We start from the raw sequence: 14,429 nt of genomic DNA on the forward strand, positions 1-14,429 counted from the left end.
AGTTTTAAATATATTTTCAATCTCGTGTTCACAGAATTCTAAATCTTTCGATTAAAATACCTGCGATCTTATTTTCAATTCTTCACATATGAATACTTTATTCGAATTCAGTTCGCAGCGTTCATGTTTCAAGTGAAAATCTACTTAATGAGATTCGTTTATAGTACAAACGTGAAAAACGCACTGTAGGCACCAAGTGAATCCTTGAAACTAATCGTTTATTCAGCAAGAATTTTAGGAAATCGTTATCGTTCTTCCAGGAAACTGGAAAGACTTTTATAACTCTTTCGATTTTAATTCTTATGCTCGGTTTCCATGAATCGTTAGTCGTTAGTCGCAAGCAAATTCACCAACCACATACGATTATTCCGAGAATATTTTTGAAATAATCGACTATGGTTGGTCAATTTGCTTACGACTAACGATTAATGATTCATTGTAGACCAGGCTTTACGATACTCTTGATCTAATCCACTCTTGATAAATCGAACCCACTGGTCGAGAATGATATACGCATGAGGACGGCAATCGTCTGCACTTATGCTGACGTTTCTTCCCACAGAGAGGTTTCGATGAAGTGCGTGTATAGAGTTCCCTGCTTATCGTGTCAATTTTTATGGCAAATTTCGTAATTCGGACTTCCCCTTAACGACGGTATCTCTTTCTCCTTTTCTCTCGTCGGGCGTTCATCGGGGGTCCTGGGCTGCTTTCGGTGAAGGTAATGAACGTACCGCGTATGGGGCCGGTCTCGTGCACTCGCGCATAGCAACAGAAACAAGAGAGAGGAGGGCGACCATGCGCGAGGAAGGATGACGCGAGACAGGAAAAGAGACAGGAAGGCAGAAACTAAAGGTGTCACAATCGTATAAAACTCATTTTCTCTATCCATTCTTTAGTTTTATTATAATAATATAGTTTTATTATGTCAAATTACGATATATATTTTTTAATATGTATTTTCTCATTATCTTATACAATGTCAAAAAAATTTAACAAGAAAGCACACTAATTACATCGATATATATATATATAAATCTGTGAGAAATATCAGTTTAATTATTAAATGTATATTTAAATAAAGTTTTTTTTTTCCCTATACTAAGAAAAAGAAAAACGTAATGAGGTCCTTTCGCTTCATTCATTTTTGTGTATGTCTGTTCTTTTATATTATTTTCATATAAGACAATGTATATATATTTTTATATATTATTTATGAAATATAATTTTTGAAAATACATGTTTGTATAAAATTATTTATTTATATGCAAATCGTTAAAAAATTATATATACGAGCGGATTAACGGATACTTTGATTCATTCAGATCCAATTTTCTTTTTAACAAAAATTTGGTCGGCCTTTTTTTTTATGTATGTGATTTTATAAAAAGAGAGTCAATATTTTATAAAATTAATTATAGTTTCTTAATTTATTATATTATATAACATTGTACATTTTCATACACTTGCTTTTGAATTAGCATGATATTATGGTTCGTGCAGATAATTTTTCGATATTCTATAAAAGTATTCGTCCCTGATCATCTTTCTCGTTACGGCATTGGATTGCCATAGTCAAGCTAGGTCGAAAGAGAAGAAATAAGAGAGAAAGAGAGAGAGAGAGAGAGAGAGAGAGAGAGAGCCATCGCACTTTGAGCGAAAAAGAGCAAATGGAAGCTCCTGGGGTCGGAGGGGATAGAAGGGTAGGAGGTCGTCATCACCTGGTGACGGTCGAGCTTCCTCCGATGATGTTGCTTGCTGACGATGATGGTGACAGGCACGACGAGAGATGGTGGGAGGAAAGACGACAATGAAATCCGTAGGCTTGATTCGACAAATTTCGCGTTGTTTATACCGATTTCCGTATTATTTACGCGCGAACGAAATCGAATCGAAGGATGATGATTCGATTCGGTTGACACGTGCTTGCCTTTTACCCGAAGCTACGGCATGAACAGATTTGTCTATTGTCGTGACAATAAGACACACTCTTAGGCCGATAAAATAATGTGGCTTATAAAAAATTGAAGCGAGTGCGATGAAGTTCTCGTGAGTTTTGTCAGGGATGTATGTGTCATATGTCAAAACATTGACAAAAGTTGAAAATTGCATGAAAATTTCGTAGACTGTTCCTAACCTAACCTATCACTTCTAAGTATCTGTGCAAAACCTGAGTACAATTCTCTCAACGGTTTGAAAATTATTTTAATTTAAAGTTAGTATTGATTCTTATGGAAAATCGCATATTCTTGCACTTATTGACAAATTTGACAAGGAAGAAACATTGCCAACGAAATAAAAATTTTCACATATATTAAGAGAAACTCTAATAAATATATTTGTGCTTGATTTGTAAACTTGATTTAGATCCACTTACTCGTTTAAAAATTATTTACTAAAAATTATAGAAAAATATTATCTCTTTCTATCTTTCTGCAAATTATTCGTTTTTTGTTTTTTTTCTTCCGCTTGATTTCAGAGGGTATTCACGATCAAAAGTTTTTGTCATAAATTAGGAAAAATATTAATTATAACTATTTTCTTTTACGAAGATGTTAAAAACCATATTATTTCGTGATACTTTAATTCTTTTTATAATCCGGATTTATTTATTTGATTTATCAAACAGTAAATATAAACATAAAAAATATATATTTTTTTTTTTTGACAGTTTTTTTGCTACTATTATACAGCCAAAACATTCTTAATAAGAAGTCTAGTTGATACGCGTGTAAGAGACGGTCGCGAAATTCGATTCTCGTTCGAATTCTCTTTCCGAAATTAAAATATGAATTAATGTATATATATATACAAGTTTTTTATGGGCTCGTACGAAACCCGTTGTCCTCGACTGCGATAGATCAAGCATCACGTGACTATGGTATTATCGCTAGGGATAAATCCCTCTCCTTCCTTGGATCGGGTTTTGGACTGTTTTCCAATGGCGGGTGAAAAGGTCGAACCGAAAAATCGTGTCTTGAGAATGCGACGAGAATAGAGAAGTTGGTGCGCGCGAATTAAATTTCCGATTCCGCACGACTAACCCATATTACGGCGCGAAATGAGGTCACGCTTAGAAGAGTCTTAGAAGAGTCGCGCCTATGACTAATGGAAGTGTTAACCGAGCGTTTCATGGATGCCTTTGTAAACGTATGAATGTTTCGCTCGCGCGAAAACTTTTGCGGAAAACAGGAAGAACGAACAACTTTGTTGTTTGATCCCTCGGGATACCGACTTCATCCCCCGAACAGAACCATCATAAATTTTAGAAAAAAAAAAAACGTGCCATTTGTTCGAATGCGATATCTTAAACGCTTTAATTCTCAAACTCTAGCGTACACAAAAACGGGTGAAATTTTATTTGGAAATCTTGCGAGAGATCGTTTATTTCCATTTATCAAGGAGTGAATCTCGTCATAAATTAAAACAGCTGGGAAATCTTATTTTAAGCATTTATGAATTAATGATATAAATAGCAAGTATTTACTTGAAAATCATGAAAGTAATATCAATTTTGATCTTATATTTCTTGGAGGATTCAATAAATTATAAGAAATATGATTTCTTAAAAAATATTTATATTTCTTCCGAATAAAAAAATTTTTAACCGATATTATTTTAAAGTTGTAATATTATTTCAAGAGATATAAAAATCTCTTCAATATATATTCAATTAAAATTATAATTTACATAGAAGATTTTTATTAATTCAATAACTGTCAAAATAATAAATAACTGTCTGAATATCTTGGAAATTTTTTATTATAGGAATCTTGACAAGACAAATAATTATTAATAACGCCGTCGAAAACTTTTTTGCATTGATTTATCGCACATCATAGTAAAGAGTTTTTTTTTTTATCTTCTTCGCATTCATCAGCAGAGTTTTTATGCTCTCGCTAAACTTTCTATCGCAACACGAGGCATATTTAAATTATTCGAATGTTTCGTATTTCTTCCGCTTTGCGACCAGCAACAACGGAGTATTTCGTCCGATCTATTCCTTTTATAAAACTAACCGACACGCAGTCGAAGTCAAAAATAAGCGCTCCGTCGTCGGGGCGATTCGCTTCCGGGGAGTGTGGAAAAGGAGAGCCCCGGCATCGAGAGTTCATTAGCCGCGCCGTGGCGGCGGCGGCGGCGGCATCGAGAGTGTACCCCTCGTATACTTCTTCGACGGTACACACAATCGATGCCGAAATAGAGTAACTAGACGCCGATACAGCGCTGACCATCACCGTGTCGATGACCTGGGTGGTGGAGGCGTGCCAAGCAGCGGTACAACCACTTCGATCCTACCCGATTCGCGAGGGGGCCTTCTCTCGCCCCCTTCCTCCCTCCCGTCGATTTCTCTCTTCCTCATCTCTCCCCCGGCTTTCTTCCGAAAATTTCGCACGGCACGGCCGACGAAAAACGGTCGACGGTCCGGGTATATCGTCGTCCTCGTCGTCGTCGTCGACGGATTCTTCGGATCGAGTTCTTCACAGCCAACGGCGCTTTCGAACGGCATGGTTTTCACGTGGTCGCCGAGCATATCGATCCCCCGGACGAGGCGGCAGATCGGATTCTGCGCCCTTTTCCCTTTCGCTTCCCTTCCCGTCTTTCCCCGCTTTTGCGCCCTCCACCCTCTCATCGCGCGCCATCCTTCCACCTTCCTCCTCGTAGACGAGGGATATTTACGGCGAATATAACGCTTTTTAGGAGAAAAATGAGAGATACGTACAGAGAGAGAAAGAAAGAGAGAGAGAGAGAGAGAGAGAGAGAGAAAAAGGGAGAGAGAGAGAGAGAGGCGGATAATCATGACGGCATTTTGACTAGGGCGTGCTTTACAGACGAATTTAAGACAGCATAACCGCGGATTTATATACATCGTGAAAAATATAAGCGATCGATCGTACGCGCGTTCTCTCCTCGTTCTCGCGGAACGTCATGGACCTAAATTCTGCCCGTGCGATTATAACTTGGAGGACGTGTACTTCGTTATGTATAATTCCATTAGGTCTGATTGATTGATTAACATAAATGAACCTTCGGATCAATCGGTCAATTGTTCGAATTTTCATTATAAACATCATGTCAATAAACATGCTAATTACGCGAATTGATAAGGGTTGCGATCCAATTTCATGAACCAATGACGCATAAAACAGTTGTCTGGCAAATATTAGAACGAATATTAGAATTTTAATAATAAATGATATGAAGAAATTTGCATTGATAAAAAAAAAATAGATAAATATTACATAATAATATGATTTAATAATGGCAGTATGTACAAAGTATAGGCTGTTTTATATTGATAAAATTATTTAGTCCATTACAATAATTGATTATTAATTTTTGTTTCCATATCGGGTGTCTTTGCATAGAATTTTAATGAATCTTGACATTTACACATCGAAAATATCGCAACAATTTCTTATATAGATTTTTTTTCCAGGTTTACTATGCGAAGAAGAAGAGGAGAGCACAGCAGATGCAAGGAGAAGATGGCTCGCATAAAAAGGAGAGGAAACTCTACAACGATGGCTGGGACGACGATAATCACGATTATATTATCAAGAATGGGGAAAAGTTCCTCGATCGATACGAGATCGATTCATTAATAGGTAAGATGAAAAAAAATGAAAAGAGTAGTAGGGATAATTGAGAGGAATAATTGTTGTACCGTGTAAATTGACGATGTTACGAGAAATTATCCAATAATGTAAATCGATAATTTTTTACTTCTCGTAGATATTATTTCGTATATCTTTTAAATATATATCTAATAATATTCTCTTCATTTTTGACGATTGCATATATTAGTCGGTAAAGATATTTTAAATATTTATTCTGCATAGAATTTTCTCTTACATGCTTTTTGTTTGCAGGTAAAGGCAGTTTTGGCCAAGTAGTGAAAGCGTTTGACCACGAAGAGCAGACGCAAGTGGCAATAAAAATCATCAAGAACAAGAAACCTTTTCTAAATCAAGCGCAAATCGAAGTTAGGTTATTGGAAATGATGAACAGAGCAGATACCGACAACAAGTATTATATAGGTACATACACAAAAAGATGTGCATTGTATTTTACATATGTAAGAGAGGTGATACTATAATGTCTTCTTTTTCTTTTAATTATAGTTAAACTGAAGAGGCATTTTATGTGGCGGAATCACTTATGTCTAGTATTCGAACTGCTGTCGTATAATCTGTATGACCTACTTAGAAATACGAATTTCCGAGGAGTGTCATTAAATCTGACAAGAAAGTTTGCACAGCAACTGTGTACTGCCCTCTTGTTCCTGTCTACACCGGAATTGAACATCATTCACTGTGATCTGAAACCCGAAAACATCCTTTTATGCAATCCCAAACGAAGTGCGATAAAGATAGTTGATTTTGGTAGTTCGTGTCAACTTGGACAAAGAGTGGGTATCTCATAAGATGTTAATTATCCCGCGTGTGCTCTCCAAGCCACTTTTCGATCCATGTCTCACTTGCTACTTCCTTTTTTTTATCTTTGCAGATATACCAATATATTCAGTCCAGGTTCTACAGATCACCAGAAGTTTTATTAGGAATACCTTATGACCTCGCGATAGACATGTGGAGTCTGGGATGTATTTTAGTAGAAATGCACACAGGAGAACCTTTATTTAGTGGGGCCAATGAGGTAATGAAATAACCCGATCGTTGTGCATGTTCTCTTTAATCGCGTCAAGTCCATAGCTCTCGATAATTCTCATTAATAGCACGAGATGCTACTGGAATTTATGGCGGCCATGTTAAGGACATATTTGCGCAATGGCAAATGAAAATCCATACATATTGCTATAAACAAGATAAATTTCTGTTTAACAGTATAAAGAGATTTCTCATATAATTTGCAGGTCGATCAAATGAACAAAATCGTAGAAGTACTAGGAATGCCGCCGAAACATATATTGGACCAAGCGCACAAGGCGCGGAAGTACTTTGACAAAGTCCCCACGGATGGCTCATACGTGCTGAAAAAGTCCAAGGACGGTAAAAAATACAAATCTCCTGGCACGAGGCGCTTACATGATATTCTAGGTGTTGAGAGCGGCGGCCCCGGCGGCAGGAGGATAGGGGAGCCCGGTCATTCGATGTCCGATTATCTCAAGTTCAAAGACCTAATCGTACGGATGTTGGACTTTGATCCGAAGACGAGGGTAACGCCGTATTACGCACTCCAACACAACTTCTTCAAGAGAACGGCCGATGAGGGGACCAACACGAATGTCGCTGCTGCCAATAGCGCGAGCACGAGTCCGGCAGTGGTGTCGATGAGCCAGGATCATGGTAAGTCGTTGACTGTCGCGCGGCATCGTTTGATTTCGCCGAATTATTGTGTAACATAAAGGAGAGAAGTAATCCAATTACGCATTTGTGTGCTTCACATCTGAGTTTCTTCGAAACTCTGGCAAGTTTTCAACGTTGTTACACGTGTTTCTCATACTCTCCATATATTTCGCGTATGATATTTCGATTTGAACAGCATCAACTACCTTCACTAAATGCGTTAAAGTTGAAAACATGTCAGATTTGCATTATGTCACAATAATTGTACGTTAAACGATTAATATTGCAGCGAGAAACATGATCTTACTATCAAAGTGTGGCTCTATGTCGCTTGATTTCATTCATCATTCATTATTAATATCATTCTTGATTGCCTGATGATACATTTAATCCGCAGTTTTTTCTGAATCGGCTTTCTCAGCAAACGCGAACGCCGATACAGAAAGAAAATGTACAATTTTTACTACCCATTATTGGTAGATAATTTTATATAAAATGTAATAATATAAAAAGAGATAGATATCTAAAAAAGAAAAAATATCTAACTGCAATCACATGTTCTATTCAGGCTGCAATAAAGTCTTTTGACAGTTGCTTACAGGAATTTCCATCATTCTTGCAAACGATTTAAAAGACAGAAAAAGATAGAAATCAAATGTTTGATTGTGGCTAACGATCTCTCTGACCTGTTATTGAGTATTTCTGAATAATGAGCACAAAAGGTAGATATAAACAGGAAAGTCAGGACGGACAGCTGTATTTATATTGAGAGTTTAGGAAAGTTTTGATTTGTGCAGAAAATAAATTCTCCGTCTCTATTAATTATCTATTCTATTATATACACTTGTAAAATGAGATATTCTTAGGATTCTTTTCGAAAAGCAGACTAGTTAATCGAATAATTCCTTAGTAGATTAGGCAATTTCGACGATAACGTATGAATGAAGGACGATAATTTTGCTAAGATTACGCACGATTTCGCGATTGATTCTTCCCTCCTATTCCCTTTTATTCCCATTTTTAAATAATACATCTTTTATTTTCTGCGCAAACTAAACGATACTTGTTGTTGCCCGTAGATATGATGGGGGGACAATACGTGGCTCGATGACTGTCGTATCCGCGGGGCGGCGACGACCTGTCCTAGGCCCCAACCCTAATCTTACTTACTAACATAAGTAAGTTCTGTCTAACAAACGATCTCCTACACATACATACACACACGCACATACACACAATACACATACAGACACACATGCTAAAAAATTAACGATATCCCTAATAATCATATCCTGGCCTCGGATGTATTGCGCGAAGCCTTTGCTTGCTTGAAAAGATACTACTCCCTCTGAGAGACACGGATTGACATTGCTCTGTAGCCCGTGTCTTTTTAACTTTATTAACACACAATATATTTAATACAATTTATATAGTGTCCACTATACGAGGTCGATCATTCGTTATTACATAAGGCTGTCCTTTTTGATAACAATATCTTAGAACATATAAGGACAAACACACAAATAAAAGAATAAAGAACATTGTGTGACTGCTGGAATATGTTTGTTTTTTTATCGTTTTGCTTTAATCGATGATCGAAAGCGATTAATGATCGTCGTATATGAATGTTGTCGGACATAGATGTTTTATCACGATTGAAGAACATATTCCACACACCACAACTGAAAGTATTGCATCTCTGTGTTAATTGCGAATTTCTATTTTGTAGAAAAGTCACATCATTGTCTTCTAGTTTTTTTATGCATGCTTTAGCTGCTTATATTGTGCACTTTATCAAGTGCAGTACTGTAAATGGGACATGAAATAGTAACGTTTTTGTGAAATAAGTCTTGTTCGTCAGTAATATATATTTATACATATATATGCATTTATTATACACCCCTCTTTTTAAGTTTGCGTTATATATGCGCCAATTGCATATCAATTATTACATACATAATTAAGAAAAGATTGCGCTGCATCGCGATTACATAATTATGTAAACAATGGACAAATCAGATGTAATTATTTGAATTATGAATGATAGCAATCATATTCTGTAAGCGCATATATTTTACAGCAAATAAAACGCAAATATATAAATTGTAATGAAAGCATCGTAAGAGTGTTAAGATCGTAATAAATTTGTAATTAATTACAATATATGTAAAACCTGATTAATTCTTATGGACTGTACAAATTTACAAGACGAAAGAAGAAATTGTATTAGAGAATATTTGCATTTTAATGTTTTAGTTTTAGTATATGATGAATATTTAAAGAAGGAAACACATTATCGGAGAGTTATTTTCGTCTTAGGAATATGCAAAGGAAAGATATTAGCGGTGGAAATTATTGCCTGCAAACATGTTCGTGTAGACGTTTGACGATTTTATTTCTCTTTATTCCCATTAGTGATTATTCAATTGTAAGAGCTAGAGCGATTTGCGTGGATGATTATGGCATTAGTGTGTATAAATATATATATATATATATATATTTATTTATTTATTTATTTATTTATTTATATTTATATTGAAGAATTTGCACGACCTCTTAAATTGACTTTCTTCTTTTTCGATATCCCAGGACTGGTAACCATGTCGGGACAGGGTGGCAGCGGCAGCAGCAGCAGCGGTGGCAGTCTGCAACAGATGCAGGCGTCGAGTCTCCCTGGTGGCGGTTATCAACCCATGGACTGCGAGTCTTCGCCTCGTCACACGGGCAGTCGGCGTGCTATAACAACGGGCTACCCATCGACATCGGCCGGGGCGCCCGCGTCAGCCCCGATGACAACGTCCATGCAATCCATGGACAGCTCCCTGATACAGAGTTCCCTTGGATCGTACAATAGCCTAATTCTTCCTAATATACCCCATCTGCCTGCGATGATGACTTCGCCGATGATTCAGCAGCAGAACTTCTACAACTATGGCTACTCGACCGCCGACGCGCATGGGATGGTCAGACAACCGTCGACGGTGTCGACCGGTAACCAGCGAGATCCAGCGGAGAGAGAAGATAGCCCGATGGTCGGTGTTTGCGTCCAACAGAGCCCGGTCGCTATTCACTGAGATGGTAGAAGTGAACAATACAGCTGATTGTAGGCAACTTCAAGATCGGTGGAAGAGGAAGACGATTTAGCTGATTTATTATCGGATAGAGATCGTGGCATACTTTGAACGTTTGTCTACGATATGTTATTGTCGTAGATCAAGAAAGAGGCGAAAGAAAAAGAAAAGGAAATGGCTTGTAAACATTTTCAAACGTCGTTCTCCGATACTGCTTTCTCGAAGCACAAAGCCAAAAAAGAAAAAAGCACTTCAGTGTTCGCGATCAGCGATTATCTTCGACAGTGAGAATTCAACAAATTTTTCGGACACACGTTGGTTTGGCTGAACAATTCTCTGAAAAATACAGACGAAAAATTTCCCAGACGAAAAAATCCACGAGACATAAACGCAAGTCACGAAGCCCAAATCTCTCTCTGAGATTAAGAAATCACAGAAACGGAAAAGTTTACTCTAAGCTCGGCGGCGATAACGACTGAAAAAACCAACGAGTAGAAAAGAGAACACGCGAGCGAGAGAATGAAAAAAGAAGGGAAAACATGGGAGAGGTAAATCTCTATTTCTGTTACGTTGCTGTATTTTCGTATCTTTTATCGAGCTGACTGGCCCTACATTGAGCGTGGATATTACTACGTGTCTAACACGGATGATTGACGAAAGCTTCGAGCACGGACAGACGGTAATGGTCTAGTGAGGATGAACCCAGCTGGCCTCTCGGGTCCTGCCCGATTTCCACGAACACTCTGAGCAGTTTTAGAGAAAACAACTTTGAGCGGGAAAACTTTCGGCAATCAAACTGTGTGGCCTAGAGAGAGAAAAAGTGATAATTACTATTATTACTGCATAAAAGAACAAAAAGAAGGAAAAGTAAGAATTACCGATGTAAGCATGTACTCCAATAGAGTTTTATACACAATGTCACGGATATAAACGGTTTAGCAAGTACTTGCGAGCAAACAGTCGCGTCGACTAGTTATTTGTACAATACACTTAGAATGAATGATAAGAGTGCAGCTTTAGAGTTTAGCTTTTAAGTGTGAGGAGATAACATATACATCCACCCATCTACTCATCCACACACACCACACACACATACACGCACATACACTCACTCACACACACACACACACACACACACGCACACACATGACAATGTAAACTCGATCATTTTATTTACTTTAATGAAAACACAAGAATGCAAGTTGCGAACGTCAGTTTGTTGTTGAGCAAGGACTTTAAACAAACGGAGTTCGCGCGGCTTAACAACAATACATATTTATACATAAAGAAAAAAAACAGTAATAAGAAAGTTAAAAAACAGCATACACATAAGATCGATCAAGAATGGAATATAATCATACGAGGAATCTAGATATTTTATAATAAACAATACGCGCGTATACTCTCACATGCATACGTTTCCAACGCCAATCGTCATTGATTTTTGCCGTTTTGCTCCGATGGTCGCTTATGCCATTCGCATCGATCATTATATTAGTCCCTTTATTGTGTACGCAAGATTTGATTTTTATTCGGCCATAAATGGTTTTTAATCCCTGTTAAATTGTGTGATCCCTTTTGATTATTTATGTCGATGTATTGTAAAACTAGATGACGAACAAAGGTAGAAGCCACGAATTTATTTCTTATTATCAACGCGTAATCATGCGTTTCGTTGTGAAACTACCAATTATAAAAGTGTAGTATAGTACCTGAAGGCAGACCATTAAAATGCAACCATAATAAATCCCTCTATACAGCCCAGATGTGTTATGAAAGAAAAGGAAGAGAATAAAAAATACGACACTTTTAATAGAAACTATAATAATATACGCTGTAAAGAAAAAGAAATCTTAAAGAATTATGCATGTTGCTTTTTTCGTAATCACGATAGTAAAAAAAAAATGTGGAAATACTTAAATCCGTTTACGAAATATATTTTATATAATTGCGGCTTTTTATACTTCCATATATATATACGAAAGAAAAAAAATGCTCCACGGAGACCTAAGATTTAGATAATAATTTACCTGTATGCCATTTATTATATTATACATAGGACAAACGCGTGATCATTTTGTTGACGGATCGTATCGATTTACTGTGTAGCTACTTTAGGACATTTTAGGACTTTAATTGCTTTATGAGAGGTCTCTCGTAAAAATAAAGCTGCATGTATAATTCCTAATCCGTCATTTTCAATGTTTTAATTGCTATATCTTTTTCTTTTTTTGTACACAAATTTCAATGCGTAGATAGCGGCGGCTTAAATAAGCACCGTATTTCGTCTACATGACCGCGACTGTTGTCGAAAGAGCTTGGCAAGAAAAAAAAGAAAAGAAAGAAAAAGGTATTAGACGACCAAGAGAATTCTTACAATGTATTTTCTGGAAAAGTAATAATGAGAGTCTCACTGTGAAGTTTAGATTTGAATTTTTCTTGTTGTATTAGTTGTAAATATATATATGAGAGAAATATAAAATACTTTTTCGAGTAGAGCTGAGAAAAGTCTAACGTTTCACAAGCCGTTCGATCTGCTAAGAATCATTTTCTTCATGCGGCCTTTCGAATGATTTGTATATTTTTATACACCTGCAACACAGATACATTTGCGGATACGTTTAAACAAGTCACACGCGCGCGCGGAACGTTCTATATTGCAACTCAGATGTTGAGGTTTGTTATACTCGAATTTATACTAAGTTACCGAGCGAAAACAAATTTTCTAACAGTATCTAATAATGTAAATCTCCGACGGACAAATAGAAAATACGACGCCCTACAAATCTGTATCATAAATGTTTTTATATCGCATTAAGATTTACGGCAATCAGTGCTTAAGATACGTTAAAAATTCAGAGTCGTAATGAGTCTGTGTTGTGATTAGATAGCTCGAAAGCAATGCTTAAAAAAATAATAGAGAGATTCACTGTGACATAATAAATATGCTTAAATAAGAAGAAAAAGCTCCACAAAAATTATCCGAAACCTGAAACACAGAATATGTCGCGCACTTTATCTCAATAAACTTTTTGATAATTTCAGCAGTTGAAAAAAAAAAGTGCAAGATAATATGATTTATTAGGATGTAGAGAGAGAGAGAGAGAGAGAGAGAGAGAGAGAGAAAGAGAAAGAGAGCGAAATTAATCGGGCGGAACGCTCGGAAGCGTTCCTCGCGAAAGAATATCCTGTTGAACGGCAAAAATCAGTACGCTCTATAAGTATAAATAATGTTGCGTGTATTATATCAACGCACGAGCCCTCTTCCGAATTCCGATTGTTACAAAATCTGACGCTGTGCTCACCAGTTTCAAAAATAAACAAGGTGTTCATAACATTATTCGCGCAGAGAATCCAACGCGATCGTATTTCCGAAACTAATTATTTTTTATCATGAAAGAGAGGGAGAGAAAAAGATCGCTCTTTTGAATCTCTTTCACCGGTGACTTTGCTTCACGACAGGATATCTACTTATAAGATAATCCACATCGGATAATTTTATATATATATATATATATATATATATATATATATATATATATATATATATATATATATATATATTGTACAAGAGCGATATATTGCTCGATACCCCGGTTTCTTTTCTTCAGCTGAATTGCACAATTTCTACGATGGACTACTGGGCACAGCGTCATGTTTAGTAAATACATAGTTCTTGTATGCGCTGGATAATTGTTGATTTTAATTGAAAATAATTATTGTTTTCTTTTTTTCACACATCTGTATAGAGAAGCAAATCGATCGATTAGGTATAACGATGCGAGACTTTTAGCGCGATTAAACGACCGCCGTCATCCGGACGGAATAAATTTAGGGACAATTTTTTTTTTTGCATAGTGCGCGAAGAGAGAGGCCACGGTAGGTACGATTCTCGGAGAATATTTCGAACAAAAACAAGTTAGGAAGATTTGTAAAATATCGGAGCGTGAAAACGAGCGTGCCGAACGTGGCTATGCGAATAATAAAGGACCTTTATTTGTCACGTAAACGCGACGAAATGCGTTTTAAGTACTCTGCGTTGATACCACTGCTT

General features: G+C 36.7%; 1 protein-coding gene across 1 annotated transcript in view; it reads left to right on the plus strand.

Moving 5' to 3' along the window:
- Positions 1 to 14,398, plus strand: part of Mnb (minibrain) — a 32,552-nt gene extending 18,154 nt beyond the window's left edge. Inside the window, exons 2-7 of the mRNA XM_070300078.1 lie at positions 5,438 to 5,606; positions 5,871 to 6,038; positions 6,123 to 6,409; positions 6,508 to 6,654; positions 6,872 to 7,304; positions 9,894 to 14,398. Of these exons, the coding sequence (XP_070156179.1) occupies positions 5,438 to 5,606; positions 5,871 to 6,038; positions 6,123 to 6,409; positions 6,508 to 6,654; positions 6,872 to 7,304; positions 9,894 to 10,378 (1,689 nt within the window). The 3' untranslated portion in view covers positions 10,379 to 14,398. The remainder of the gene's footprint in view (positions 1 to 5,437; positions 5,607 to 5,870; positions 6,039 to 6,122; positions 6,410 to 6,507; positions 6,655 to 6,871; positions 7,305 to 9,893) is intronic.
- Positions 14,399 to 14,429: the final 31 nt, after the last annotated feature.

Source organism: Polyergus mexicanus, unplaced genomic scaffold (genome assembly GCF_030449975.1).
Source record: "Polyergus mexicanus isolate NDT 795.1 unplaced genomic scaffold, iyPolMexi1.0 SCAF_8, whole genome shotgun sequence".
Taxonomy (NCBI): Eukaryota; Metazoa; Arthropoda; class Insecta; order Hymenoptera; family Formicidae; genus Polyergus; species Polyergus mexicanus.